This window comes from Daphnia carinata, unplaced genomic scaffold, assembly GCF_022539665.2.
Source record: "Daphnia carinata strain CSIRO-1 unplaced genomic scaffold, CSIRO_AGI_Dcar_HiC_V3 NW_026452971.1___fragment_2___debris, whole genome shotgun sequence".
Taxonomy (NCBI): domain Eukaryota; kingdom Metazoa; phylum Arthropoda; class Branchiopoda; order Diplostraca; family Daphniidae; genus Daphnia; species Daphnia carinata.
In genome coordinates, this window is record NW_026712479.1 from 1 (window position 1) to 25,000 (window position 25,000).

The window sequence follows — 25,000 nt, forward strand, 5'->3', positions numbered from 1 at the left end:
CAGAAATCCAGATGAAAAAGTAATAAATATCAAATTATCTCATATGGATTAATCCTCATAAATTTTCATATAATTTCAGGGCTGGAACGATGTAGCTGTCAAAATGAATAAATTAAATATGTGCTTACTTGCACCTGGAGTGTCTCCCTCTATTAACACAACAGGAATGGAAGCTGCATCTGTTCCGTTTGAAATGAAGCTTCCAGTTCATGATATCTGGAAAAATTATACAGTCATATCTGGAAGCATTGCAGCAATCGACCTTGGTCTGCGTGATAACATTGGAACAAATTTATCTTTTTCGCTATCTCTGATGCAATCACAAAACAAGCTATGTCTGAACCTGTACCATCCTCGGTTTGTGTCTATGCCACATGGAGCCCCAACTTGTAATTCTTTACAGTTTAATCCTTTTCCAAAGAGCATTGGAGCATTTATACTTCCCCGTGAAGATAAAAAACTAACAACTGGCAGCATCACACCAAAATGCGCTGATAATTCAGCATTCGACGTTAAATTACTAGAAAACCCAGCGTGGACTGTACTGTTGGGAAAAGTATGCTCAAAATATTTTTAATTATTTAAAATATTTATTTGTTTATTTTTTCAATCATCTTTAGGAGGAAAGGGCTAGATCAAGCCACCATTTAATGGTGGCATCACTTTTCCTGCTAGCTTCGTTTTTCACGATCTTATGCTTTGCAGCGGTTCGCGGAGGATCGTCAAGCAAACCAGTCAAAATCAGCATTCCAGGACGAATAGGGTCAGAAGACAAAGAACCACTCGCTCCATAATATGTTCTATTTCGCACAGACTGTGGTAATGTCATATGTGTGTAGTGAAAAAGGCTTTCTTTTGTCTTCTACTGAATGTGTTCTCTAGGAAGTGTGTTTACAAATCTTTATGTGGGCAGCATACGTTTGTACAGTACATTCAAGAATAAAGTATGCATAATGGTATGCAAGAACGACATCTTTATAATCAAGTTATGTTATATAGTTGAGCTTGGGGTTTCAATTGCGCAATGAAATTACATTATTCTCGATCTTCCTTCTCGCGAGTGGAACCACCATTCTTGGATCGCGACGAGGAGAGAATGTTCCATTTCAGGTTGCCAGACAGCGCCGTCCTTAAGCTAGTTTTAGGTGCAGTGTTGTTATTCCAACTTTCGGCCTCCGAGTGCTTGCCGTTGGGATCAATCTTGTTGGACGAGCGATCCATCGAGTTGGTCTTGACTATTCCGTTGACGGATTGTAAGCTGGAGGCGCGGTTAAGATACAAAAAGGAGGGTTTACGGGGCGGGACAGGTTTTGGTTTCTTGCCTCCGGTCAACAGTCCTCCATAACTACTCATGGAAGATGAAATTGTCTGCTCATCACTAATGTAACCGTGACGGCGCCGTTCCAGATCCATTGAAGCGACACTTTGTACTTCTGACTAGAAACAAGAAACAATCGATTTGTCACCTTCAATGGACTAACGGCATGCAAATGATGAATACATTCAAATAGAAATTACCCGAGTGGGTGAAGAGGGAGAGCGCTGGTTGAAAGGCCGCGTCATTAGCGAAACATTGGAAACAGTTTCCATTGATTGGCCGATATGAAGATGACGGGTTGGATGCGAATCGATAAACGAATCGTAGGAAGCGACGCTTTGGAGGTCAGAAATGGAATCGGCAGGTACACGCTGACGTCGCGACGCGTAGTCGTGAGACGACGAGGAAGACGATGGCGTCTGTGTCGATGGCGTCGCTTGCTGGTGAGGATGGTGATGATGCGTAACACGGATTACGTGACCGAAATGCCTGTCGACAATCGACGACGTTTTAATGCGATTCATGCTGCCCGCCTCGACGCCAACGCCACCGTTTTGGAAATCGCCACTCGATTCTGTTGTGGTTGTGGTCGGCGGACCGCCTCGACGACCATCCGCTGAAGAACTTGAGCGTTTGTCACCATAATCAGCATCGGGCACGCTGGGATGTCGCCCCGCTGAATTGCTGTTCGACTTCAGCTTAGACGTGCGTGGTGGCTTTTGGCGAACGGGAGCCGCTTGGACTCGTACCTCCGATCGGTAGAGCGACTGGCCCTCACCAGAAGACAGGCTGTCATGTTGTTGCAGCTGCGATTGTTGAAGTTGAGATGATGATTTGGATGAGCCACGATGGCTGGCCTTTTCTTTGTGGATGAGCGGCTGACTGTCTTCTTCTTCTGCCAACTCCTCATCGTGGCGCACTTCTTCCAGGTATGAGATGCGGTGCTTCAACCGCAGGTTTTCCCCTTTCAATCCGTCTCGCTCTTGACTCACGCGTTCCAGTTTGGACGATAGATCCTGGATCTGCATCAGGTAGGATTCTTCGCGGCTCTGGCGAGCTACAACGATCTCATTTTGGCCGTGAATCAACAGTTTGCCGAGGTCCATTTTCTCGTGGCCGGGAATCAGCTGGCCGTTGATCTCCAATACTCTGTCGCGCAAAGAAAAGAGGGCAACGACATAAGCCAATCGGCGTGAAAATGAATTTGCTTGCGAAAACCAGATCTTGTTTTACTTATCGCCCGCCTTCAGGTTGAGATCATCTCGTGCCCATTGTACGGTGCACGCGTCGACCAAAGGTAGAAGTCCGCTCCTCTCTTCGCAGCTGTTCGAGTATTCCAACTTGAGACTGGGATTCTGCGCGTCGTATTCCACTTTGTTGATGATGATAACCAGCGGCGCATGTTCGTGAAGAATTCTAAAGAAATTTTTTTGTTTGGGAAAACGAGATTAGCGTATACAAGTCACGGAGGACCGGTTGACCTCTTTCACGGCTGGCCTACTGCCATCCTCTAAGCACAATGACACAACAGGGAACACGGTGCACGGATGAATTGGTTAGATTGGAATTTGGAACCGATAAGAAAACAAAAGACTGCCGTGCGAGTGGGTGTCCGCCTTGTCGATGCTTATTGAGTACAACGGCATAAAAAAAACTTGGCAGTCAGACTGAATCGCATTCAGACTTTTTTCTTTCTTTCTTTTTTTTTTGCCATTGGTGTTGACGTCACTCTACATTTAAAAATATGGTGACTATATAAGCTGACCACTTTCCACGTAGTTTCTGGCATTTTTCTTTTTAGTTTTGCATGTCACCGTAAAAAAAAAACCGTCAGCCGTTTATCGCCTTTTGTTCTTATTATCTTTTGTTTACTGTGCTATCTAAATACGTTGAGCAAGGACACATTGTGTGTGTTCTTCTTCAACATATTTAAATGAAAACAAGGTTAAATGCGTGCGGCGTTTCGCTCTACCAACCGGAATAACGAGTTGCTGGCGAGGTTGTTGCTGCCGTTGCCGCCGCCACCGACGCCGTTTCGTCCCCATTGATGAATGGCTCCGCCGAATCGTAACAGGAGCGTCCTCTTTTCATCCTGCAGGTTCAACATATTCGTCTCCTCCCTTTCCAGTTGGTACTCGGTCTCGGCTTGTTTGATATGCGAGTCGATGTTGCTGCGGCAATCAACCGAAAACACACCCAAAATGAATTCAATTGTGAAAGCCAAAAAGAAAAAGAACGTGGAAACAGAGAAAAAAACAAAACAAAAACACAAAAGGGAGACTGAGAATTGAACGACACCGGAAATGGGCGGGCCGGAAACCGGGCATAAAGTTCAACTCACTCTGAAACGTTGGTCTGTTGTAGGGAGAGTCTCAAGTTCTTGATGGCGGCTCGTTTGAGTTCAATGTCGCGGTGAATGAGGGCCAAACGCCGTTCTATCTGTTGCCTTTCGTTTGACGTCGCCCAATTGGTTCCGTTGGTCACTGTCTGTTGTTGTTGTTGTTGTAGCACGGTCGCCATTGTCGCACCTTGCTGTTCACGCTGCTGTTGAAGACTGCACTCGGCCAAACAAAAAAAAAATGACGATCGAATTAGAAAAGCGGTAAATTTTGGTGAACAGCAAAAACAGCCGGACTTTATTTTTTTATTTTTTTGGCTGGCACTTGTCGCTTGCTGCTCCGGCGACGGCGGCCAACCAAATGGAAATAACAATTGCATAGCAGAAGAGAAAAGACTACACGCAACTGAGTCGATGCATGATCGGCCGAGCGTAACTTTCCCTCTTAGCTATCTAATCTTTTTTCCTCGAAAATATAAAGATAAAAAAAAAAAAAATAAAAATAAAGTTGAAAACGAGAAAATACAAAAAGGAAAAGAGTTGGAAAAAAGAAAAGCCACTGTGTGTCGACCGCCATGGGCTACATACGGGATATAATACTGCCCGTACTGTGCGTATAGTGGCCGCGGACGCCTCGAGCTGCTGGCCGACCGCAACTACGGCCCAGCGTCACGCATCACAACACCGACTAATTTCGTGTACATTCTAAATTAACCAAGCTGCTGTCCTCGTGCAAAAAGGAAAAAAAAAAATAAATAAAATAATCGAGTCGAACGAGGCCATTGTTTGGACAATCGGGCCAGCGACACACCGAAAGAGAGACGCGGATGCCGTACTAATATAGACACGCAGTGCGTTACCTTTGAATGAGCGTGTCCTTATCCTGAATGATTTTGCGGAGTAATTCGATTTCGTTGCGGATCTGTTTGCTCGATCCAGATGTCGACCGTTGCTGCTGCTGCTGTTGCTGCTGTTGGTGATGATGAACGCCGAGTGGGTGACCGCCACTGCTGCTGGACGCTTTGCCGACGCTTCTGACGGTGTCGATGGATGGACTGCTTCTCAAACTGGGCTGGTGATGCGGCAGAGTTCCGGTTCCCGAGCGGCGTCCACCTCCCGACAGAGACACAGCGATACTGGCCATCTGTTGTAGCCGAACAACGACAAAACGATCATCAGTGAGAGAACCGCTGCTTTAACTATCAAAAAATGCCACTCGCGTTCCTAAAGGGAAGTCTTTGGCTGTTTTTTTTTTCCCTTCACGAGAAAATACCGTTCACGCGCATTTCTCACACGCCGATTTCACTCCATTCCAACGTACGCGCTGTGCGTACCCCTGCAACTCCCCAGTCTACAAAACACATCTATTTGCAGTGGATGTGAGGAACGCATTTTTTTTTGTAAGGCCGCCGACAGTTCCCTCTGATAGCACGTGAAACTCGAAAGTCCGTGAATTCAATTTTGTTTTCCCATTTTTTTTTTTTTTTTTTAGTTACCATTCCAAATTCTTTACAACATTTTGCTGCGCTACAGATTGCCATCATTCAACGGCTGTAGCACTTTGTCTTTGCGACGGGAAACCCGGGAGCGGGGGAATTCCGAAATCGCATTCGGTTGTTAAAAAAATAAATAACTTGAAAGTTTGAACAAATACGTCGTGTAAGTACCTTGGCCTCTAGGGTCTGAAGCTGCGACAAACGAGGCTGGTGCATGCCGAAGTTTTCACCGTATGGAAGACCAGAGTACGTTCCAGGCGGCAAGCTGGACGGCAAAGTGCTCTACATATACGAATAATATTTTAAAAGGGAAACTCTTAAAATCGATTTGAATGAGGCTGATGGATGATGGCCGAAGAAGCCGATTGGGAGGAAGTCACAAACACATCATCGTACATCGACCAAGCCAAAACGGTGAAATCAACAGAAATAAGAGCGCAGCAAAAAAAAAAAAAAAAAAAAATTAGAAAAGATATGAAAATGAAAATTGAGGGGGAAGGTGGGAAAGGTGTTGATGGCTGACGTACCATAGAGGCCGAGCGATGATTGAGCTGCTGATAAATGATCTCGCTGCCGGCGTAGCTAGACTCGGTTGCCGGACAGTTTTGATCCACCGTCTCCAATGGATGCGCCGTGAAACTGTGGTTGCTGTACCCGGAGGAACTCTTCCGTGATGCCTTGCTGCTACTGCACACACGTACCCAAGCGTTTGGTGTTTCAAATACATAAGAAGACACGGAAAATTCAATGTTTTATTGCGTCGAAAAACAAACAAACAAACAAACAAACAAACGGCTGTTTGCATTTGAGTTAGATGAATTGTTTTTTTTTTGTTTTTTTTTTCAAGTGATTGGCCGACTTACCTCAAGCGTCCAAAGCGAAAGAAGCGAGACTGGCTTAGTCTCGTAGGAGACTCCATGACTGCACCTGGATTTTTCGTTTGTCCTCCTTACCAACTTTTACCGAATTCCAGTTTTTGAATAACTACTCCGCTGTGTTTGTTGTTGTTGTTTCGTGTTTTGCTGGTTTACGGCGAAAAGAAACTAAATCAAAAGGCAACGAGAAAGCCGAAACAAAAGAAAGAAATGGAGCAAAGATTATGCAACGGCTGAGAGAAATGAACTTGAATTGGAAACGACAGACGAACACGCATCCGGCGTTCCAGCTGCTAGTATCGTGATTTCGTGATTACATTTTTCGTATTTTTGCATAGGCATTTTCGCTTTGACGGCCCCCGTTGTGATGACTCACAAGCTTCAGAACCTTACAGGACGTACAACTGACACCTAACATGGGGCGCTAAACGCGTAAACCAACGTCACTGCAACTATCAATAGCGGTCGACTGGTTAATTGGGATTGCAAACTAGATTGTCGTGTTAGATAACAGAGACAAATACTTTCGTAACGTTTCGCGTCGAGACAGGTGCGCTAAAGACGGGACCCTCAGACTGACGCCGCTGCGCCATTGTCAATTGCACGTTATCTACGGCCTTGTAGGAATGCTAACGAACGCGTTTCTTAGAAAGATGAACGAGAGACAAAAGAAACCAAATTTAAAAATGACGTTGTGGCTTTGTGACGTCTGGCGCTTACTTCCGCTGATGCCAAACGTCTCGGATCCCATACATAACCTTGCCCTATGGTTCAAGGGAACAAACCGTGAAGCCAAAACGCAGAACTATGGGAGGGGGGGGGGAAACAAACAAGAAAGACTGTTTAAATAAAAAAATGAATGCTAATCCATGGTAATTTGTTAATTGGCCGAATCTGAATTAAAAAGAAAGCGTCAATCAAAGCGGATTAAAAAAAAAAATCTTGTGCAGGTGAACGAAACAGGAGTAGAGATATACAGTAAGGAAGTTTACAATTTCAGTGCGGACCCCATTACACTCTGGGTTTCATTTCCCACGATCCATTCTCCAGTTCTCCTTATTTTGCTTCCCCCCTCTTTGCCAACAAACTTGTGAAAGGAACAAACTTTCGGCGCCGTCTGCAGTTGTATACCATAATAGACACGAGATTGTTCATACACAAGGGTACCCTTCCAATGTACCGGGCACAGACACACGCACACACATACGCCGTTTTTTTTTCTTTTTCTTTTTCTTCTTTTTTTTTTTTTTGTTATACCTGTTGGGACTGGCGCGGATGGCCTTCGGGAAGGTTGCTGGTGCTGGAGGCGGACTCAACCTGCCGTCATTTATGACATCCTGACCGAGAGGTGCTCTGTGTACTGGAAGGCAGAAGGAACTGAGAGAGAAAGAGAAAACGAAAAAAAAAAATAACGAAACGGTTGGAATGGATGCACTACGGTTATAAAATGGAAAGAAGGGGGGAGGGGAGAGGGGAATGCAAAAATAATAAAAAAAAAAATCTGCTCGGTGGTTCATATAGAAACAAAGTAAATAAAAAAAGAACTAACAATAAAAAAAAAGTAAGCCGAACTTGTAGGTAAAGACTTTACCGTAAAGTGAAACACCGTGTGAGTGCAAGCTGGGGAATTTTGATTGCAATAGTTTTCACTTTTCACTTGTTGTTGTTCCGAAATCGCCTGTTCCAGAGGGGATATTGTCTGCTCTCGGTGGGTATCTTGCAACTGGTCGAAAAACTAGAAAAATCGTGTCTTGTTTGATGTCAGGAAACTGACATTGAATAATGGGTCATTTTGGTCACTTTGATTTGTTTGTTTTTCCGCGATTCACTGCCAGCGCAAGGCGATCTGAAAAAAAAAACACTTGGCGCACTATTTCTTCTTTTTTCCTGTTTTTTTTTTCTTTTTCTTTCTTTTACTATGACTTGGATTGATAGAAGAGTTTATGTGTTTGTTTGACGGATTCACGCCGGCAAGTAGACAGTTTCTACAAAGGTGTTTGTTGAAGACGGCGGGATAGAAAACTAAAAAGCCTGGCAGGTCCAGAGAGACCAAACGCGCACACCATCCGAGGAAGGCAACAGTTCAAGCAAGACTATACAGTAGAAAGAAACCATCTGTAAAAGAAGGGAAAAAAATGAATAATAAAAAAAAAAAAAGAATTCAAAAAAAAGACTGAAAGAGAGGAAGAGGAATGGCCGCCAGGAGAGTGCGAGTATGCGTGTGTGTATAGCGCGTACGACCTGCGCCCTGCTCCTTCTGGCCTCCTCCCCCTCAACCTGAATACCTGCTGTTACAGGTACGTACCATCATAGCCTCCTTCTCTCCTGATAATCTCTCCCCCCTCCTTTCAAACTTGCCGGGTTGCCATGTTATTCGAAGGCCTCAGTCGTTTCGTTCCATGTCTTTTCCCTTCAGTTTTCTCTTATTCGGCTATTCTATCCTGTTTCTTATTCTGCTCGCCGAGCCCTTTTCTTTTTTCGCTACATAATTCTTTCATTCATTTCGTTTGCATCTGTTCTTCTCGTGTCCTATGTGTGTACTTGGATGGATCGCGTTGCTATAGAAGGGGGCAAGCAAGTGGAGGAAGAGGGAGAGTGAATGTATGTAGGTCTGCGAAGTCTTCCTTCTTCGGCCAATTGCAGTCGATGGAATGCAGTCTCGTTGTTCTGTGAAAATCCACGAAATTAACGAAACGCAAACAAATAGAGAGTGAGCCAAATAATTTACTCATTCCCGCCTCTCCAACCTCTTCCAACAAAGAAGCAAACATACAAAATACAAAAAGCCACAAAAGAAGTAACAAAAATAGATGCGACAGATTGATTGAGGGTTATGAACAGGAGCAATGCTATCTGCCTACTGGTCAGAGTGATACGCTGAAGCAACCAAAGAGCTCTCTTTCCGGCAGTGCGGAAAGAGAAAATAAATAGCATAATAGATTAGCCTATAGATGGGACAACATGTCAACCTTCTCGTATTCCAGACCAGATTTAGTGTTTCGAAAAATGTCAGGCTGATTATTGCACGTAGGCAAAAACTTTAGATTACCCTATTTGCATCTAACAGGACCCGGAGATCATGAGGTGCGTTATCCCCCACAATCAATCGTAATCAAAATCAAGTTGATCAAATGTATCAATGGTAAAACGGAGACACAGCCACATCGTTTTCGATAAGCTCATGGTGAAGACTAAACCTGCTGAATCGACTAGTTCATGGTGTGTGCTTATCCCCACAACTATAAGAAAAAAATGGCCAATTTCTTCTGTTTTTGCCATCTGCTTGCCATTTTTGGATAATGATTTGTTGAATAATTAGGCGTTTACATGTTTTCGGTGACAAAATGTTTAAAAAATTGGGAAAAAGTGAGCCGTTGTTTGTGTATAAATGGAAAATACAATTTTCATTTTCAAAAGTGCGACAACCCACCTGACTTAAAATTAATTTTAAAGGGCGATAATTTGCGACTGTCGTGACATCTGCTTCTAAACTTCTAAACAGGTATTTGTGCGTATTTCGTTCAAGTTCACCTATCGAATAGTTATAGCCAAAATCTGACTGGCAAAACTGATCAATGGAGACACTAGGACGTGTCAACGTGACAACGCGCTTTGAAGAAATTACGGAGACAGAATCAGCAGTCCTCGGTTTTATCCGAATTGTTAAATATTCTTGGAAAACCAGCCTATACTAATTTCTTTTCACATGTCTTTTCGATCAACGACTATCTCGTTAGGGTATGATTGCCTTAAGCTGAGTGCCGAGCTAGCAAAATAATTTTCATCGAACTTCACATTGTCTCACTAGTAATTGTTGCAGTATAATGAAATCTACGTTTTTTTATTGTACTGTTTAAATGACTTAGTACTTAATGTGACACGTGCATGCCAGTGACGTAAGTTATTTTTTCTTTGTTTCCCGATCTTTGAAGCCTAAAGCTATTGACGGAGAACCACAAGAAAACAGTCATTGTTTGTGGGTATGTAAAATTTTGTTCTTAACGCTTGTCAACTTTAAATTCTGGATACAACCCGGAAGTTGGGTGGGCCACTCCTCTTAGATTGTGCAAGATAGCTCGAGAAGCTAGAGAATTGACGTCTAGCCGAAGAACTGGGGCGAAATTGTTGTGGAATTCGTATGGTGTGTGTTATCTTGAACAAATAATTATCTAACGATTGAAAAATAAATAATAATTAATTGCTTGTTAAGCCCAATATGATGGCTAGTCCTTCAGCTTGAAAATGCTAATTTCTTTCACTAATAAATTAACCAGCAATAAGTAGAGGAGAGTTGCAGAAGTTGGTACATCTTTTTTTATTGATCTCTCATTCATTTGTCAAGTCGTAATTGACATAAAAAAAGTAAAGTAAGGTACTGATAGGAACAATTGGCACATGAGTTATCCTGCTATGATACACTTTCAGTGTGGGTAGTTTAAGAAGCGCCTTTAGCATGGTGCCTTGTGAACTAAAATGCTCTTTTTTTCTTCTTGATAACTTTTTGTTATCGCATCGTTACTCAAAAAATGCCTTTTTCTCACAAGAGGAATACATGCTACCCTGATTTTTGTTTTCAATTCATGGTTAGTTGTAGTGGAAACCCAGAAATAGCCTACTAACGTAAAATCTTTGTAGCACCGCCGCGTTTCCTCAATGACTAACGTAAAAATAAAAAAAAAAAAAGTATAACAAATCTGTCGAAAAAATTGGTGGATGACATCTGAAAAGATGTAAATGTAAGTAAAAAACAAAACAAACAGCGAATTTACGCCGACATTGGGCAGCAATGCGCTGCGGACGATCCCGTTTAGCACGAACTGGTGTTCTGTGTTCGACTTGGGAGACATGATGTCGAAGCATTACTTTGGACGCAAATAAATGACCACAAGTTTCACACATTGTTTCTGCTACTATTGACCTTTAAAATAGCAAAGCTAATCATGAAATTCAAGCAATACAGAGGCCTCAACAGGGAAGACACCGACATTATTGAGCATCTTTTGACTCGCCAGGCGTGGGAACTTGTGATTGGATGGAAAGCTGAATCAGTAAGCAATATGGGCTAGAAATACTTAAGCCTTCTGAGATGTGAGTGACCAGTAAAGGCGCTGGTGGAAATTTAGTATCGGTAATAATAAAGCTTTACTGCAAAACATTAGAACTCCGTTAAAAAACTTATGGGATAGTTAAACTCTACAGTTTTCACCCGTCCAAAAATTTTTTTTTCACGGTAAATATATCATAGCCTAGCTTTAATAATGTCCATTAATATCATCTTCAACTCCCACCAATCATCACATTTCAACCCTACAGATAGAGAGGATTTATATTAGTTGGCTCAATTCTTAGTTTTCCTTATCCTGTATGTATACTTTTATCCGCTCTTGGCAGTGTAAGAGATCTGGTGCTTTAACTACTCCTGTACGAACCGTAGTAAAATTTACAAGCCTTACTGTCTTCGATTAGCCTGCACAAACCAGGTGTCGAACTAGAAGTGGATAGCGTTTTGCGTTGTAGTGAAACAGATCTCACCATGTTGCAGATCAATTGGAGAGAGATATCACGAGTGAGCCCTTAAGAATCTCGCAAAAATCGGATGGTGGCGTGGCTTTTTTTGAGTAGTAAGGTCATCAAATCTGACATTCTCATAGTGTAGCGGTTACCACGTCAGCCTCACACGCTGACGATCCTCAGTTCAATCCTGGGTGGGAACATTTGCTTCGGTGTTTTTCCAACTGGTCCGCAATTTTATTTTCTGTAAAACTACTAGGATTATTGATTGTCTGTAAATTTTCCGACATTAACTGTGGTGTTGACCTTGATGTATTAGCTACTTTTCAGCAGGGGTAACAAAAAATTTTAACAAGGGTATACGGCCCCTCTTCCAACCTCAGACCTTTTTTAGCTCTAGCGTAGTGATGTCGTCAGACAGTAGCTCCTCCAGCGAATCATCTTCAAGTTCTAGTGCATCTTCAAATTCATCAAATAGCACATCATCTAGTTCTGAAAAGGACAGAGACCGTAGCAAGAAAGTTACTGTCTTCAGCTAAATCGACTTCAATTGCAAGATGGATAGTGTCAAACTCAACATCCCAAGACGTAAAGGTGGCAAGAGAAGCCTACAGACCAAAATTGAGAGGAAGACAAGATTTGCTAGAAAATCCTGGATCTAAATCTGGATGAATCCCTTTATTTGAGACTGAAAGCGGTCAGACGTTCACAAGCTTCAAAGGCTAACATCGACCCAACTGAAAAAGCTGACCGAAAACTTTCTTTGAAAATTTTAGATCTCGCCAAGCCACTTATTTTTCTATTTAAACGCAGTTACCAAAAGAAGAAGACACGGGATGGTGCCAAGGCAATTTGCACCGCGATGAAGATGTGGGGGCGTTGTTCGGAGAAGTTCTGTACTCCCGTCGCCTTAATAAACTTTCACAGATTTATCCGGAATTCGTCAGCCTATTAGATCAGAAGAAAATGCTAGGTGGTGGAAAGAATTTATTCGGGACCAAGTTCATGGAACGGAGGCCAAGGCGCAATCCACACTTAATTAGATCAGCTCAATTGGATCATCGGCCACACATCGTCCCAGCAGGATAAACGAGGGAGCTTCAACGAGTAGGGCAGCGCAACCCCCTTCAACCTTCCGCCCCGAGTACCATTCGTCTGAGCGGTATTAGACTTGTCATTTAGCTTTTCCGGGGGCCTTTGGTGGGCAAATGCCCGTTTTTTTGGATGCCTGGTTGAGGGTTACAAAGGAACCATGGGTTTTGCGAACAATCTCTTCGGGGCTTACATTGGAATTTCTGTCTGAACCCATCCAAAGCTCTATACCCGTAAATGCGGTATCAAAATGGTCGCAATGGGAGTTATGTAGCTTGGAGGTGAAATTTCTAATTTCGCGGCATTTTAAGGTGGAAGTGATTCATACTCTACGTCACATTTTCAGAAAAAGGGGCTGGTTTACAAAACTTGACCTTAAGGATGCGTACGTAACCGTTCCCATTCCTTCAGACTTCAGAAAATTTTAGTGTTTTAAATGGGAAGAAAAGTTTTTAAATTTATTAGCATGTCCTTCGGGTTGGCTTCCGCACTCCTAGCCTTTACAAAGTTGCTAAAACCCGTTGTTGCATTTCTTAGACGGGCGGAAATTAGAGTGGTCATATACTTAGATGACATTTTGATGCTGAATTCGCCAGAGGAAAGAGCAAAGGGGGGAATTAAGACAGTAAGTGCATTGTTAGAATCCCTAGTTTTGTAATAAGTGCACACGGTGAAGGTCCTCAGTTCGATCCTAGGTGAGAACATCTGCTTCGTGGTTTTTACAACTGGACCGCATTCTGATTGTCTGTAAAACTACTAGGATTATTGATTATCATTGATTGGAGTGTATGTTATATATAAAAGTGAGCATGGTTCCCATAATCTGTTTTAGCGAAGAGTCACCAAGTTCGTTCACCACTGATGACTAGCCATAGAAGTATGCTTGAAACTGAGGGAGGTTTTTTTGTAGATCTGGTAAGGATCTATTTGGAACAAAACAGCGTTTAAAGTTTTGCTATCGCCCCTTGGTGGGATCGAACCACCAGCCTTCCGGTTAACAGCCGAACGCGCTAGCCAATTGCGCCACAAAGGCATGCGATAAATATAGGGGAAAGGTAATGTAATGCCATTTCTGGAGAATAACACGTGTAGCTCAACTGATTTTCAAATAGGCACTACTCCTAGTATACTTGATGGTGTAAGGCACGATCTTTTTGTATTTGGAAAAAGTTGTCTCACGTCTTGCTGAAAGCCGAACATATGTATAACGACAGAAAAATGTTTAAAGTTTTAATTTTACTTTAAGACTACGCTGTTGCTCTGAAAGGCCAAATACTATAATCATCGATAAACTATTACCTTCTTGCGTTTCACCTTGTTGATGTGCCTGGCTAGCTCAGTCGGTAGAGCATGAGACTCTTAATCTCAGGGTCGTGGGTTCGAGCCCCACGTTGGGCGGCAATGTTCTAAATAAAAGCTGTTCGTGGTCTTTGTAGGTGTGTTGCAGGCTTCAGTTCCCATAGTGTAGTGGTTATCACGTCGGCCTAACACGCTGAAGGTCCTCAGTTCGATCCTGGTTGGGAACAAGGCGCTGCAAATCTTGTGCTAGGCCGGAAATGCAAACATTTTTCGAATGTCGTAACCGCTAGTTAAATCTGTTTTTGAAATGAGTGCTATGCTAGACAAATGTGTTCTCATAGTGTAGCGGTTATCACGTCAGCCTCACACGCTGAAGATCCCCAGTTCAATCCTGGGTGAGAACATCTGCTTCGTGGTTTTTACAACTGGACCGCATTCTGATTATCTGTAAAACTACTAGGATTATTGATTATCATTGATTGGAGTGTATGTTATATATAAAAGTGAGCATGGTTCCCATAATCTGTTTTGGCGAAGAGTCACCAAGTTCGTTCACCACTGATGACTAGCCATAGAAGTATGCTTGAAACTGAGGGAGGTTTTTTTGTAGATATGGTAAGGATCTATTTGGAACAAAACAGCGTTTAAAGTTTTGCTATCGCCCCTGGGTGGGATCGAACCACCAGCCTTCCGTTTAACAGCCGAACGCGCTAGCCAATTGCGCCACAAAGGCATGCGATAAATATAGGGGAAAGGTAATGTAATGCCATTTCTGGAGAATAACACGTGTAGCTCAACTGATTTTCAAATAGGCACTACTCCTAGTATACTTGATGGTGTAAGGCACGATCTTTTTGTATTTGGAAAAAGTTGTCTCACGTCTTGCTGAAAGCCGAACATATGTATAACGACAGAAAAATGTTTAAAGTTTTAATTTTACTTTAAGACTACGCTGTTGCTCTGAAAGGCCAAATACTATAATCATCGATAAACTATTACCTTCTTGCGTTTCACCTTGTTGATGTGCCTGGCTAGCTCAGTCGGTAGAGCATGAGACTCTTAATCTCAGGGTCGTGGGTTCGAGCCCCACGTTGGGCGGCAATGTTCTAAATAAAAGCTGTTCGTGGTCTTTGTAGGTGTGTTGCAGGCTTCAGTTCCCATAGTGTAGTGGTTATCACGTCGGCCTAACACGCTGAAGGTCCTCAGTTCGATCCTGGGTGGGAACAAGGCGCTGCAAATCTTGTGCTAGGCCGGAAATGCAATCATTTTTCGAATGTCGTAACCGCTAGTTAAATCTGTTTTTGAAATGAGTGCTATGCTAGACAAATGTGTTCTCATAGTGTAGCGGTTATCACGTCAGCCTCACACGCTGAAGATCCCCAGTTCAATCCTGGGTGAGAACATCTGCTTCGTGGTTTTTACAACTGGACCGCATTCTGATTATCTGTAAAACTACTAGGATTATTGATTATCATTGATTGGAGTGTATGTTATATATAAAAGTGAGCATGGTTCCCATAATCTGTTTTAGGGAAGAGTCACCAAGTTCGTTCACCACTGATGACTAGCCATAGAAGTATGCTTGAAACTGAGGGAGGTTTTTTTGTAGATATGGTAAGGATCTATTTGGAACAAAACAGCGTTTAAAGTTTTGCTATCGCCCCTGGGTGGGATCGAACCACCAGCCTTCCGGTTAACAGCCGAACGCGCTAGCCAATTGCGCCACAAAGGCATGCGATAAATATAGGGGAAAGGTAATGTAATGCCATTTCTGGAGAATAACACGTGTAGCTCAACTGATTTTCAAATAGGCACTACTCCTAGTATACTTGATGGTGTAAGGCACGATCTTTTTGTATTTGGAAAAAGTTGTCTCACGTCTTGCTGAAAGCCGAACATATGTATAACGACAGAAAAATGTTTAAAGTTTTAATTTTACTTTAAGACTACGCTGTTGCTCTGAAAGGCCAAATACTATAATCATCGATAAACTATTACCTTCTTGCGTTTCACCTTGTTGATGTGCCTGGCTAGCTCAGTCGGTAGAGCATGAGACTCTTAATCTCAGGGTCGTGGGTTCGAGCCCCACGTTGGGCGGCAATGTTCTAAATAAAAGCTGTTCGTGCTCTTTGTAGGTGTGTTGCAGGCTTCAGTTCCCATAGTGTAGTGGTTATCACGTCGGCCTAACACGCTGAAGGTCCTCAGTTCGATCCTGGGTGGGAACAAGGCGCTGCAAATCTTGTGCTAGGCCGGAAATGCAAACATTTTTCGAATGTCGTAACCGCTAGTTAAATCTGTTTTTGAAATGAGTGCTATGCTAGACAAATGTGTTCTCATAGTGTAGCGGTTATCACGTCAGCCTCACACGCTGAAGATCCCCAGTTCAATCCTGGGTGAGAACATCTGCTTCGTGGTTTTTACAACTGGACCGCATTCTGATTATCTGTAAAACTACTAGGATTATTGATTATCATTGATTGGAGTGTATGTTATATATAAAAGTGAGCATGGTTCCCATAATCTGTTTTAGGGAAGAGTCACCAAGTTCGTTCACCACTGATGACTAGCCATAGAAGTATGCTTGAAACTGAGGGAGGTTTTTTTGTAGATATGGTAAGGATCTATTTGGAACAAAACAGCGTTTAAAGTTTTGCTATCGCCCCTGGGTGGGATCGAACCACCAGCCTTCCGGTTAACAGCCGAACGCGCTAGCCAATTGCGCCACAAAGGCATGCGATAAATATAGGGGAAAGGTAATGTAATGCCATTTCTGGAGAATAACACGTGTAGCTCAACTGATTTTCAAATAGGCACTACTCCTAGTATACTTGATGGTGTAAGGCACGATCTTTTTGTATTTGGAAAAAGTTGTCTCACGTCTTGCTGAAAGCCGAACATATGTATAACGACAGAAAAATGTTTAAAGTTTTAATTTTACTTTAAGACTACGCTGTTGCTCTGAAAGGCCAAATACTATAATCATCGATAAACTATTACCTTCTTGCGTTTCACCTTGTTGATGAGCCTGGCTAGCTCAGTCGGTAGAGCATGAGACTCTTAATCTCAGGGTCGTGGGTTCGAGCCCCACGTTGGGCGGCAATGTTCTAAATAAAAGCTGTTCGTGGTCTTTGTAGGTGTGTTGCAGGCTTCAGTTCCCATAGTGTAGTGGTTATCACGTCGGCCTAACACGCTGAAGGTCCTCAGTTCGATCCTGGGTGGGAACAAGGCGCTGCAAATCTTGTGCTAGGCCGGAAATGCAATCATTTTTCGAATGTCGTAACCGCTAGTTAAATCTGTTTTTGAAATGAGTGCTATGCTAGACAAATGTGTTCTCATAGTGTAGCGGTTATCACGTCAGCCTCACACGCTGAAGATCCCCAGTTCAATCCTGGGTGAGAACATCTGCTTCGTGGTTTTTACAACTGGACCGCATTCTGATTATCTGTAAAACTACTAGGATTATTGATTATCATTGATTGGAGTGTATGTTATATATAAAAGTGAGCATGGTTCCCATAATCTGTTTTAGCGAAGAGTCACCAAGTTCGTTCACCACTGATGACTAGCCATAGAAGTATGCTTGAAACTGAGGGAGGTTTTTTTGTAGATATGGTAAGGATCTATTTGGAACAAAACAGCGTTTAAAGTTTTGCTATCGCCCCTGGGTGGGATCGAACCACCAGCCTTCCGGTTAACAGCCGAACGCGCTAGCCAATTGCGCCACAAAGGCATGCGATAAATATAGGGGAAAGGTAATGTAATGCCATTTCTGGAGAATAACACGTGTAGCTCAACTGATTTTCAAATAGGCACTACTCCTAGTATACTTGATGGTGTAAGGCACGATCTTTTTGTATTTGGAAAAAGTTGTCTCACGTCTTGCTGAAAGCCGAACATATGTATAACGACAGAAAAATGTTTAAAGTTTTAATTTTACTTTAAGACTACGCTGTTGCTCTGAAAGGCCAAATACTATAATCATCGATAAACTATTACCTTCTTGCGTTTCACCTTGTTGATGTGCCTGGCTAGCTCAGTCGGTAGAGCATGAGACTCTTAATCTCAGGGTCGTGGGTTCGAGCCCCACGTTGGGCGGCAATGTTCTAAATAAAAGCTGTTCGTGGTCTTTGTAGGTGTGTTGCAGGCTTCAGTTCCCATAGTGTAGTGGTTATCACGTCGGCCTAACACGCTGAAGGTCCTCAGTTCGATCCTGGGTGGGAACAAGGCGCTGCAAATCTTGTGCTAGGCCGGAAATGCAATCATTTTTCGAATGTCGTAACCGCTAGTTAAATCTGTTTTTGAAATGAGTGCTATGCTAGACAAATGTGTTCTCATAGTGTAGCGGTTATCACGTCAGCCTCACACGCTGAAGATCCCCAGTTCAATCCTGGGTGAGAACATCTGCTTCGTGGTTTTTACAACTGGACCGCATTCTGATTATCTGTAAAACTACTAGGATTATTGATTATCATTGATTGGAGTGTATGTTATATATAAAAGTGAGCATGGTTCCCATAATCTGTTTTAGGGAAGAGTCACCAAGTTCGTTCACCACTGATGACTAGCCATAGAAGTATGCTTGAAACTGAGGGAGGTTTTTTTGTAGATATGGTAAGGATCTATTTGGAACAAAACAGCGTTTAAAGTTTTGCTATCGCCCCTGGGTGGGATCGAACCACCAGCCTTCTTTTTAACAGCCGAACGCGCTAGCCAATTGCGCCACAAAGGTAATAGATAAATATAGGGGAAAGGTAATGTAATGCCATTTCTGGAGAATAACACGTGTAGCTCAACTGATTTTCAAATAGGCACTACTCCTAGTATACTTGATGGTGTAAGGCACGATCTTTTTGTATTTGGAAAAAGTTGTCTCACGTCTTGCTGAAAGCCGAACATATGTATAACGACAGAAAAATGTTTAAAGTTTTAATTTTACTTTAAGACTACGCTGTTGCTCTGAAAGGCCAAATACTATAATCATCGATAAACTATTACCTTCTTGCGTTTCACCTTGTTGATGTGCCTGGCTAGCTCAGTCGGTAGAGCATGAGACTCTTAATCTCAGGGTCGTGGGTTCGAGCCCCACGTTGGGCGGCAATGTTCTAAATAAAAGCTGTTCGTGGTCTTTGTAGGTGTGTTGCAGGCTTCAGTTCCCATAGTGTAGTGGTTATCACGTCGGCCTAACACGCTGAAGGTCCTCAGTTCGATCCTGGGTGGGAACAAGGCGCTGCAAATCTTGTGCTAGGCCGGAAATGCAATCATTTTTCGAATGTCGTAACCGCTAGTTAAATCTGTTTTTGAAATGAGTGCTATGCTAGACAAATGTGTTCTCATAGTGTAGCGGTTATCACGTCAGCCTCACACGCTGAAGATCCCCAGTTCAATCCTGGGTGAGAACATCTGCTTCGTGGTTTTTACAACTGGACCGCATTCTGATTATCTGTAAAACTACTAGGATTATTGATTATCATTGATTGGAGTGTATGTTATATATAAAAGTGAGCATGGTTCCCATAATCTGTTTTAGGGAAGAGTCACCAAGTTCGTTCACCACTGATGACTAGCCATAGAAGTATGCTTGAAACTGAGGGAGGTTTTTTTGTAGATATGGTAAGGATCTATTTGGAACAAAACAGCGTTTAAAGTTTTGCTATCGCCCCTGGGTGGGATCGAACCACCAGCCTTCCGGTTAACAGCCGAACGCGCTAGCCAATTGCGCCACAAAGGCATGCGATAAATATAGGGGAAAGGTAATGTAATGCCATTTCTGGAGAATAACACGTGTAGCTCAACTGATTTTCAAATAGGCACTACTCCTAGTATACTTGATGGTGTAAGGCACGATCTTTTTGTATTTGGAAAAAGTTGTCTCACGTCTTGCTGAAAGCCGAACATATGTATAACGACAGAAAAATGTTTAAAGTTTTAATTTTACTTTAAGACTACGCTGTTGCTCTGAAAGGCCAAATACTATAATCATCGATAAACTATTACCTTCTTGCGTTTCACCTTGTTGATGTGCCTGGCTAGCTCAGTCGGTAGAGCATGAGACTCTTAATCTCAGGGTCGTGGGTTCGAGCCCCACGTTGGGCGGCAATGTTCTAAATAAAAGCTGTTCGTGGTCTTTGTAGGTGTGTTGCAGGCTTCAGTTCCCATAGTGTAGTGGTTATCACGTCGGCCTAACACGCTGAAGGTCCTCAGTTCGATCCTGGGTGGGAACAAGGCGCTGCAAATCTTGTGCTAGGCCGGAAATGCAATCATTTTTCGAATGTCGTAACCGCTAGTTAAATCTGTTTTTGAAATGAGTGCTATGCTAGACAAATGTGTTCTCATAGTGTAGCGGTTATCACGTCAGCCTCACACGCTGAAGATCCCCAGTTCAATCCTGGGTGAGAACATCTGCTTCGTGGTTTTTACAACTGGACCGCATTCTGATTATCTGTAAAACTACTAGGATTATTGATTATCATTGATTGGAGTGTATGTTATATATAAAAGTGAGCATGGTTCCCATAATCTGTTTTAGGGAAGAGTCACCAAGTTCGTTCACCACTGATGACTAGCCATAGAAGTATGCTTGAAACTGAGGGAGGTATTTTTGTAGATATGGTAAGGATCTATTTGGAACAAAACAGCGTTTAAAGTTTTGCTATCGCCCCTGGGTGGGATCGAACCACCAGCCTTCCGGTTAACAGCCGAACGCGCTAGCCAATTGCGCCACAAAGGCATGCGATAAATATAGGGGAAAGGTAATGTAATGCCATTTCTGGAGAATAACACGTGTAGCTCAACTGATTTTCAAATAGGCACTACTCCTAGTATACTTGATGGTGTAAGGCACGATCTTTTTGTATTTGGAAAAAGTTGTCTCACGTCTTGCTGAAAGCCGAACATATGTATAACGACAGAAAAATGTTTAAAGTTTTAATTTTACTTTAAGACTACGCTGTTGCTCTGAAAGGCCAAATACTATAATCATCGATAAACTATTACCTTCTTGCGTTTCACCTTGTTGATGTGCCTGGCTAGCTCAGTCGGTAGAGCATGAGACTCTTAATCTCAGGGTCGTGGGTTCGAGCCCCACGTTGGGCGGCAATGTTCTAAATAAAAGCTGTTCGTGGTCTTTGTAGGTGTGTTGCAGGCTTCAGTTTCCATAGTTTAGTGGTTATCACGTCGGCCTAACACGCTGAAGGTCCTCAGTTCGATCCTGGGTGGCAACAGGGCGCTGCAAATCTTGTGCTAGGCCGGAAATGCAATCATTTTTCGAATGTCGTAACCGCTAGTTAAATCTGTTTTTGAAATGAGTGCTATGCTAGACAAATGTGTTCTCATAGTGTAGCGGTTATCACGTCAGCCTCACACGCTGAAGATCCCCAGTTCAATCCTGGGTGAGAACATCTGCTTCGTGGTTTTTACAACTGGACCGCATTCTGATTATCTGTAAAACTACTAGGATTATTGATTATCATTGATTGGAGTGTATGTTATATATAAAAGTGAGCATGGTTCCCATAATCTGTTTTAGGGAAGAGTCACCAAGTTCGTTCACCACTGATGACTAGCCATAGAAGTATGCTTGAAACTGAGGGAGGTTTTTTTGTAGATATGGTAAGGATCTATTTGGAACAAAACAGCGTTTAAAGTTTTGCTATCGCCCCTGGGTGGGATCGAACCACCAGCCTTCCGGTTAACAGCCGAACGCGCTAGCCAATTGCGCCACAAAGGCATGCGATAAATATAGGGGAAAGGTAATGTAATGCCATTTCTGGAGAATAACACGTGTAGCTCAACTGATTTTCAAATAGGCACTACTCCTAGTATACTTGATGGTGTAAGGCACGATCTTTTTGTATTTGGAAAAAGTTGTCTCACGTCTTGCTGAAAGCCGAACATATGTATAACGACAGAAAAATGTTTAAAGTTTTAATTTTACTTTAAGACTACGCTGTTGCTCTGAAAGGCCAAATACTATAATCATCGATAAACTATTACCTTCTTGCGTTTCACCTTGTTGATGTGCCTGGCTAGCTCAGTCGGTAGAGCATGAGACTCTTAATCTCAGGGTCGTGGGTTCGAGCCCCACGTTGGGCGGCAATGTTCTAAATAAAAGCTGTTCGTGGTCTTTGTAGGTGTGTTGCAGGCTTCAGTTCCCATAGTGTAGTGGTTATCACGTCGGCCTAACACGCTGAAGGTCCTCAGTTCGATCCTGGGTGGGAACAAGGCGCTGCAAATCTTGTGCTAGGCCGGAAATGCAATCATTTTTCGAATGTCGTAACCGCTAGTTAAATCTGTTTTTGAAATGAGTGCTATGCTAGACAAATGTGTTCTCATAGTGTAGCGGTTATCACGTCAGCCTCACACGCTGAAGATCCCCAGTTCAATCCTGGGTGAGAACATCTGCTTCGTGGTTTTTACAACTGGACCGCATTCTGATTATCTGTAAAACTACTAGGATTATTGATTATCATTGATTGGAGTGTATGTTATATATAAAAGTGAGCATGGTTCCCATAATCTGTTTTAGGGAAGAGTCACCAAGTTCGTTCACCACTGATGACTAGCCATAGAAGTATGCTTGAAACTGAGGGAGGTTTTTTTGTAGATATGGTAAGGATCTATTTGGAACAAAACAGCGTTTAAAGTTTTGCTATCGCCCCTGGGTGGGATCGAACCACCAGCCTTCCGGTTAACAGCCGAACGCGCTAGCCAATTGCGCCACAAAGGCATGCGATAAATATAGGGGAAAGGTAATGTAATGCCATTTCTGGAGAATAACACGTGTAGCTCAACTGATTTTCAAATAGGCACTACTCCTAGTATACTTGATGGTGTAAGGCACGATCTTTTTGTATTTGGAAAAAGTTGTCTCACGTCTTGCTGAAAGCCGAACATATGTATAACGACAGAAAAATGTTTAAAGTTTTAATTTTACTTTAAGACTACGCTGTTGCTCTGAAAGGCCAAATACTATAATCATCGATAAACTATTACCTTCTTGCGTTTCACCTTGTTGATGTGCCTGGCTAGCTCAGTCGGTAGAGCATGAGACTCTTAATCTCAGGGTCGTGGGTTCGAGCCCCACGTTGGGCGGCAATGTTCTAAATAAAAGCTGTTCGTGGTCTTTGTAGGTGTGTTGCAGGCTTCAGTTCCCATAGTGTAGTGGTTATCACGTCGGCCTAACACGCTGAAGGTCCTCAGTTCGATCCTGGGTGGGAACAAGGCGCTGCAAATCTTGTGCTAGGCCGGAAATGCAATCATTTTTCGAATGTCGTAACCGCTAGTTAAATCTGTTTTTGAAATGAGTGCTATGCTAGACAAATGTGTTCTCATAGTGTAGCGGTTATCACGTCAGCCTCACACGCTGAAGATCCCCAGTTCAATCCTGGGTGAGAACATCTGCTTCGTGGTTTTTACAACTGGACCGCATTCTGATTATCTGTAAAACTACTAGGATTATTGATTATCATTGATTGGAGTGTATGTTATATATAAAAGTGAGCATGGTTCCCATAATCTGTTTTAGGGAAGAGTCACCAAGTTCGTTCACCACTGATGACTAGCCATAGAAGTATGCTTGAAACTGAGGGAGGTTTTTTTGTAGATATGGTAAGGATCTATTTGGAACAAAACAGCGTTTAAAGTTTTGCTATCGCCCCTGGGTGGGCTTGAACCACCAGCCTTCCGGTAACCAGCCGAACGCGCTAGCCAATTGCGCCACAAAGGCATGCGATAAATATAGGGGAAAGGTAATGTAATGCCATTTCTGGAGAATAACACGTGTAGCTCAACTGATTTTCAAATAGGCACTACTCCTAGTATACTTGATGGTGTAAGGCACGATCTTTTTGTATTTGGAAAAAGTTGTCTCACGTCTTGCTGAAAGCCGAACATATGTATAACGACAGAAAAATGTTTAAAGTTTTAATTTTACTTTAAGACTACGCTGTTGCTCTGAAAGGCCAAATACTATAATCATCGATAAACTATTACCTTCTTGCGTTTCACCTTGTTGATGTGCCTGGCTAGCTCAGTCGGTAGAGCATGAGACTCTTAATCTCAGGGTCGTGGGTTCGAGCCCCACGTTGGGCGGCAATGTTCTAAATAAAAGCTGTTCGTGGTCTTTGTAGGTGTGTTGCAGGCTTCAGTTCCCATAGTGTAGTGGTTATCACGTCGGCCTAACACGCTGAAGGTCCTCAGTTCGATCCTGGGTGGGAACAAGGCGCTGCAAATCTTGTGCTAGGCCGGAAATGCAATCATTTTTCGAATGTCGTAACCGCTAGTTAAATCTGTTTTTGAAATGAGTGCTATGCTAGACAAATGTGTTCTCATAGTGTAGCGGTTATCACGTCAGCCTCACACGCTGAAGATCCCCAGTTCAATCCTGGGTGAGAACATCTGCTTCGTGGTTTTTACAACTGGACCGCATTCTGATTATCTGTAAAACTACTAGGATTATTGATTATCATTGATTGGAGTGTATGTTATATATAAAAGTGAGCATGGTTCCCATAATCTGTTTTAGGGAAGAGTCACCAAGTTCGTTCACCACTGATGACTAGCCATAGAAGTATGCTTGAAACTGAGGGAGGTTTTTTTGTAGATATGGTAAGGATCTATTTGGAACAAAACAGCGTTTAAAGTTTTGCTATCGCCCCTGGGTGGGATCGAACCACCAGCCTTCCGGTTAACAGCCGAACGCGCTAGCCAATTGCGCCACAAAGGCATGCGATAAATATAGGGGAAAGGTAATGTAATGCCATTTCTGGAGAATAACACGTGTAGCTCAACTGATTTTCAAATAGGCACTACTCCTAGTATACTTGATGGTGTAAGGCACGATCTTTTTGTATTTGGAAAAAGTTGTCTCACGTCTTGCTGAAAGCCGAACATATGTATAACGACAGAAAAATGTTTAAAGTTTTAATTTTACTTTAAGACTACGCTGTTGCTCTGAAAGGCCAAATACTATAATCATCGATAAACTATTACCTTCTTGCGTTTCACCTTGTTGATGTGCCTGGCTAGCTCAGTCGGTAGAGCATGAGACTCTTAATCTCAGGGTCGTGGGTTC

At 42.8% G+C, this 25,000-nt stretch overlaps 2 protein-coding genes and 40 non-coding genes across 42 annotated transcripts; 32 read left to right on the plus strand and 10 right to left on the minus strand.

Moving 5' to 3' along the window:
• Window positions 1-4: 4 nt before the first annotated feature.
• Window positions 5-972, plus strand: LOC130685900 (uncharacterized; the record flags this gene model as incomplete). Its single annotated transcript, XM_057509189.2, has 3 exons — window positions 5-19; window positions 80-556; window positions 621-972. Coding segments are annotated over 3 exons (666 nt in total), but the record flags the coding sequence as incomplete, so codon positions are not given.
• LOC130685912 (uncharacterized) lies at window positions 889-8,123 on the minus strand. Its single transcript, XM_059497437.1, has 11 exons — window positions 7,619-8,123; window positions 7,285-7,404; window positions 6,016-6,195; window positions 5,680-5,839; window positions 5,324-5,434; window positions 4,517-4,800; window positions 3,660-3,872; window positions 3,295-3,489; window positions 2,552-2,734; window positions 1,519-2,467; window positions 889-1,437 (listed from the first exon to the last, which is right to left on the minus strand). Exons 3-11 carry the CDS (start codon window positions 6,069-6,071, stop codon window positions 1,036-1,038), a joined length of 2,553 nt encoding a protein of 850 aa, XP_059353420.1. The 5' UTR covers window positions 6,072-6,195; window positions 7,285-7,404; window positions 7,619-8,123; the 3' UTR covers window positions 889-1,035.
• A 5,832-nt stretch (window positions 8,124-13,955) lies between these two features.
• On the plus strand, window positions 13,956-14,028 carry Trnak-cuu (transfer RNA lysine (anticodon CUU)). Its single transcript has one exon. It is a non-coding gene; the product is annotated as a tRNA-Lys (tRNA).
• Window positions 14,029-14,260: 232 nt separating this feature from the next.
• Window positions 14,261-14,333, plus strand: Trnav-cac (transfer RNA valine (anticodon CAC)). The gene has a single exon. It is a non-coding gene; the product is annotated as a tRNA-Val (tRNA).
• A 621-nt stretch (window positions 14,334-14,954) lies between these two features.
• On the plus strand, window positions 14,955-15,027 carry Trnak-cuu (transfer RNA lysine (anticodon CUU)). Its single transcript has one exon. It is a non-coding gene; the product is annotated as a tRNA-Lys (tRNA).
• A 55-nt stretch (window positions 15,028-15,082) lies between these two features.
• On the plus strand, window positions 15,083-15,155 carry Trnav-aac (transfer RNA valine (anticodon AAC)). The gene has a single exon. It is a non-coding gene; the product is annotated as a tRNA-Val (tRNA).
• Window positions 15,156-15,259: 104 nt separating this feature from the next.
• Trnav-cac (transfer RNA valine (anticodon CAC)) lies at window positions 15,260-15,332 on the plus strand. Its single transcript has one exon. It is a non-coding gene; the product is annotated as a tRNA-Val (tRNA).
• A 255-nt stretch (window positions 15,333-15,587) lies between these two features.
• On the minus strand, window positions 15,588-15,661 carry Trnan-guu (transfer RNA asparagine (anticodon GUU)). Its single transcript has one exon. It is a non-coding gene; the product is annotated as a tRNA-Asn (tRNA).
• Window positions 15,662-15,953: 292 nt separating this feature from the next.
• On the plus strand, window positions 15,954-16,026 carry Trnak-cuu (transfer RNA lysine (anticodon CUU)). The gene has a single exon. It is a non-coding gene; the product is annotated as a tRNA-Lys (tRNA).
• Window positions 16,027-16,081: 55 nt separating this feature from the next.
• Window positions 16,082-16,154, plus strand: Trnav-aac (transfer RNA valine (anticodon AAC)). Its single transcript has one exon. It is a non-coding gene; the product is annotated as a tRNA-Val (tRNA).
• Window positions 16,155-16,258: 104 nt separating this feature from the next.
• Trnav-cac (transfer RNA valine (anticodon CAC)) lies at window positions 16,259-16,331 on the plus strand. Its single transcript has one exon. It is a non-coding gene; the product is annotated as a tRNA-Val (tRNA).
• A 255-nt stretch (window positions 16,332-16,586) lies between these two features.
• On the minus strand, window positions 16,587-16,660 carry Trnan-guu (transfer RNA asparagine (anticodon GUU)). The gene has a single exon. It is a non-coding gene; the product is annotated as a tRNA-Asn (tRNA).
• Window positions 16,661-16,952: 292 nt separating this feature from the next.
• Window positions 16,953-17,025, plus strand: Trnak-cuu (transfer RNA lysine (anticodon CUU)). The gene has a single exon. It is a non-coding gene; the product is annotated as a tRNA-Lys (tRNA).
• A 55-nt stretch (window positions 17,026-17,080) lies between these two features.
• On the plus strand, window positions 17,081-17,153 carry Trnav-aac (transfer RNA valine (anticodon AAC)). Its single transcript has one exon. It is a non-coding gene; the product is annotated as a tRNA-Val (tRNA).
• Window positions 17,154-17,257: 104 nt separating this feature from the next.
• Trnav-cac (transfer RNA valine (anticodon CAC)) lies at window positions 17,258-17,330 on the plus strand. Its single transcript has one exon. It is a non-coding gene; the product is annotated as a tRNA-Val (tRNA).
• Window positions 17,331-17,585: 255 nt separating this feature from the next.
• On the minus strand, window positions 17,586-17,659 carry Trnan-guu (transfer RNA asparagine (anticodon GUU)). The gene has a single exon. It is a non-coding gene; the product is annotated as a tRNA-Asn (tRNA).
• Window positions 17,660-17,951: 292 nt separating this feature from the next.
• Trnak-cuu (transfer RNA lysine (anticodon CUU)) lies at window positions 17,952-18,024 on the plus strand. Its single transcript has one exon. It is a non-coding gene; the product is annotated as a tRNA-Lys (tRNA).
• A 55-nt stretch (window positions 18,025-18,079) lies between these two features.
• Window positions 18,080-18,152, plus strand: Trnav-aac (transfer RNA valine (anticodon AAC)). The gene has a single exon. It is a non-coding gene; the product is annotated as a tRNA-Val (tRNA).
• Window positions 18,153-18,256: 104 nt separating this feature from the next.
• Window positions 18,257-18,329, plus strand: Trnav-cac (transfer RNA valine (anticodon CAC)). The gene has a single exon. It is a non-coding gene; the product is annotated as a tRNA-Val (tRNA).
• A 621-nt stretch (window positions 18,330-18,950) lies between these two features.
• On the plus strand, window positions 18,951-19,023 carry Trnak-cuu (transfer RNA lysine (anticodon CUU)). The gene has a single exon. It is a non-coding gene; the product is annotated as a tRNA-Lys (tRNA).
• A 55-nt stretch (window positions 19,024-19,078) lies between these two features.
• On the plus strand, window positions 19,079-19,151 carry Trnav-aac (transfer RNA valine (anticodon AAC)). The gene has a single exon. It is a non-coding gene; the product is annotated as a tRNA-Val (tRNA).
• A 104-nt stretch (window positions 19,152-19,255) lies between these two features.
• Trnav-cac (transfer RNA valine (anticodon CAC)) lies at window positions 19,256-19,328 on the plus strand. The gene has a single exon. It is a non-coding gene; the product is annotated as a tRNA-Val (tRNA).
• A 255-nt stretch (window positions 19,329-19,583) lies between these two features.
• On the minus strand, window positions 19,584-19,657 carry Trnan-guu (transfer RNA asparagine (anticodon GUU)). The gene has a single exon. It is a non-coding gene; the product is annotated as a tRNA-Asn (tRNA).
• A 292-nt stretch (window positions 19,658-19,949) lies between these two features.
• Window positions 19,950-20,022, plus strand: Trnak-cuu (transfer RNA lysine (anticodon CUU)). The gene has a single exon. It is a non-coding gene; the product is annotated as a tRNA-Lys (tRNA).
• A 55-nt stretch (window positions 20,023-20,077) lies between these two features.
• On the plus strand, window positions 20,078-20,150 carry Trnav-aac (transfer RNA valine (anticodon AAC)). Its single transcript has one exon. It is a non-coding gene; the product is annotated as a tRNA-Val (tRNA).
• Window positions 20,151-20,254: 104 nt separating this feature from the next.
• On the plus strand, window positions 20,255-20,327 carry Trnav-cac (transfer RNA valine (anticodon CAC)). The gene has a single exon. It is a non-coding gene; the product is annotated as a tRNA-Val (tRNA).
• Window positions 20,328-20,582: 255 nt separating this feature from the next.
• Window positions 20,583-20,656, minus strand: Trnan-guu (transfer RNA asparagine (anticodon GUU)). The gene has a single exon. It is a non-coding gene; the product is annotated as a tRNA-Asn (tRNA).
• A 292-nt stretch (window positions 20,657-20,948) lies between these two features.
• Trnak-cuu (transfer RNA lysine (anticodon CUU)) lies at window positions 20,949-21,021 on the plus strand. Its single transcript has one exon. It is a non-coding gene; the product is annotated as a tRNA-Lys (tRNA).
• A 232-nt stretch (window positions 21,022-21,253) lies between these two features.
• Window positions 21,254-21,326, plus strand: Trnav-cac (transfer RNA valine (anticodon CAC)). Its single transcript has one exon. It is a non-coding gene; the product is annotated as a tRNA-Val (tRNA).
• Window positions 21,327-21,581: 255 nt separating this feature from the next.
• Window positions 21,582-21,655, minus strand: Trnan-guu (transfer RNA asparagine (anticodon GUU)). The gene has a single exon. It is a non-coding gene; the product is annotated as a tRNA-Asn (tRNA).
• Window positions 21,656-21,947: 292 nt separating this feature from the next.
• On the plus strand, window positions 21,948-22,020 carry Trnak-cuu (transfer RNA lysine (anticodon CUU)). The gene has a single exon. It is a non-coding gene; the product is annotated as a tRNA-Lys (tRNA).
• A 55-nt stretch (window positions 22,021-22,075) lies between these two features.
• On the plus strand, window positions 22,076-22,148 carry Trnav-aac (transfer RNA valine (anticodon AAC)). Its single transcript has one exon. It is a non-coding gene; the product is annotated as a tRNA-Val (tRNA).
• A 104-nt stretch (window positions 22,149-22,252) lies between these two features.
• Window positions 22,253-22,325, plus strand: Trnav-cac (transfer RNA valine (anticodon CAC)). Its single transcript has one exon. It is a non-coding gene; the product is annotated as a tRNA-Val (tRNA).
• A 255-nt stretch (window positions 22,326-22,580) lies between these two features.
• On the minus strand, window positions 22,581-22,654 carry Trnan-guu (transfer RNA asparagine (anticodon GUU)). Its single transcript has one exon. It is a non-coding gene; the product is annotated as a tRNA-Asn (tRNA).
• Window positions 22,655-22,946: 292 nt separating this feature from the next.
• On the plus strand, window positions 22,947-23,019 carry Trnak-cuu (transfer RNA lysine (anticodon CUU)). The gene has a single exon. It is a non-coding gene; the product is annotated as a tRNA-Lys (tRNA).
• A 55-nt stretch (window positions 23,020-23,074) lies between these two features.
• Trnav-aac (transfer RNA valine (anticodon AAC)) lies at window positions 23,075-23,147 on the plus strand. The gene has a single exon. It is a non-coding gene; the product is annotated as a tRNA-Val (tRNA).
• A 104-nt stretch (window positions 23,148-23,251) lies between these two features.
• Trnav-cac (transfer RNA valine (anticodon CAC)) lies at window positions 23,252-23,324 on the plus strand. Its single transcript has one exon. It is a non-coding gene; the product is annotated as a tRNA-Val (tRNA).
• Window positions 23,325-23,579: 255 nt separating this feature from the next.
• On the minus strand, window positions 23,580-23,653 carry Trnat-ggu (transfer RNA threonine (anticodon GGU)). The gene has a single exon. It is a non-coding gene; the product is annotated as a tRNA-Thr (tRNA).
• Window positions 23,654-23,945: 292 nt separating this feature from the next.
• Window positions 23,946-24,018, plus strand: Trnak-cuu (transfer RNA lysine (anticodon CUU)). The gene has a single exon. It is a non-coding gene; the product is annotated as a tRNA-Lys (tRNA).
• A 55-nt stretch (window positions 24,019-24,073) lies between these two features.
• Trnav-aac (transfer RNA valine (anticodon AAC)) lies at window positions 24,074-24,146 on the plus strand. The gene has a single exon. It is a non-coding gene; the product is annotated as a tRNA-Val (tRNA).
• Window positions 24,147-24,250: 104 nt separating this feature from the next.
• Window positions 24,251-24,323, plus strand: Trnav-cac (transfer RNA valine (anticodon CAC)). The gene has a single exon. It is a non-coding gene; the product is annotated as a tRNA-Val (tRNA).
• A 255-nt stretch (window positions 24,324-24,578) lies between these two features.
• Window positions 24,579-24,652, minus strand: Trnan-guu (transfer RNA asparagine (anticodon GUU)). The gene has a single exon. It is a non-coding gene; the product is annotated as a tRNA-Asn (tRNA).
• Between the last annotated feature and the right edge of the window lie 348 nt (window positions 24,653-25,000).

Coding starts and splice junctions, on each gene's coding strand:
- LOC130685912 (XM_059497437.1), bottom strand. CDS start 6,071: ATGGAGTCTCCTACGAGACTAAGCCAGTCTCGCTTCTTTCGCTTTGGA. Junction 5,435..5,679: donor ATCATCGCTCGGCCTCTATG/GTACGTCAGCCA, acceptor TCGTATATGTAG/AGCACTTTGCCGTCCAGCTT. Junction 1,438..1,518: donor CTCCCTCTTCACCCACTCGG/GTAATTTCTATT, acceptor TCTTGTTTCTAG/TCAGAAGTACAAAGTGTCGC.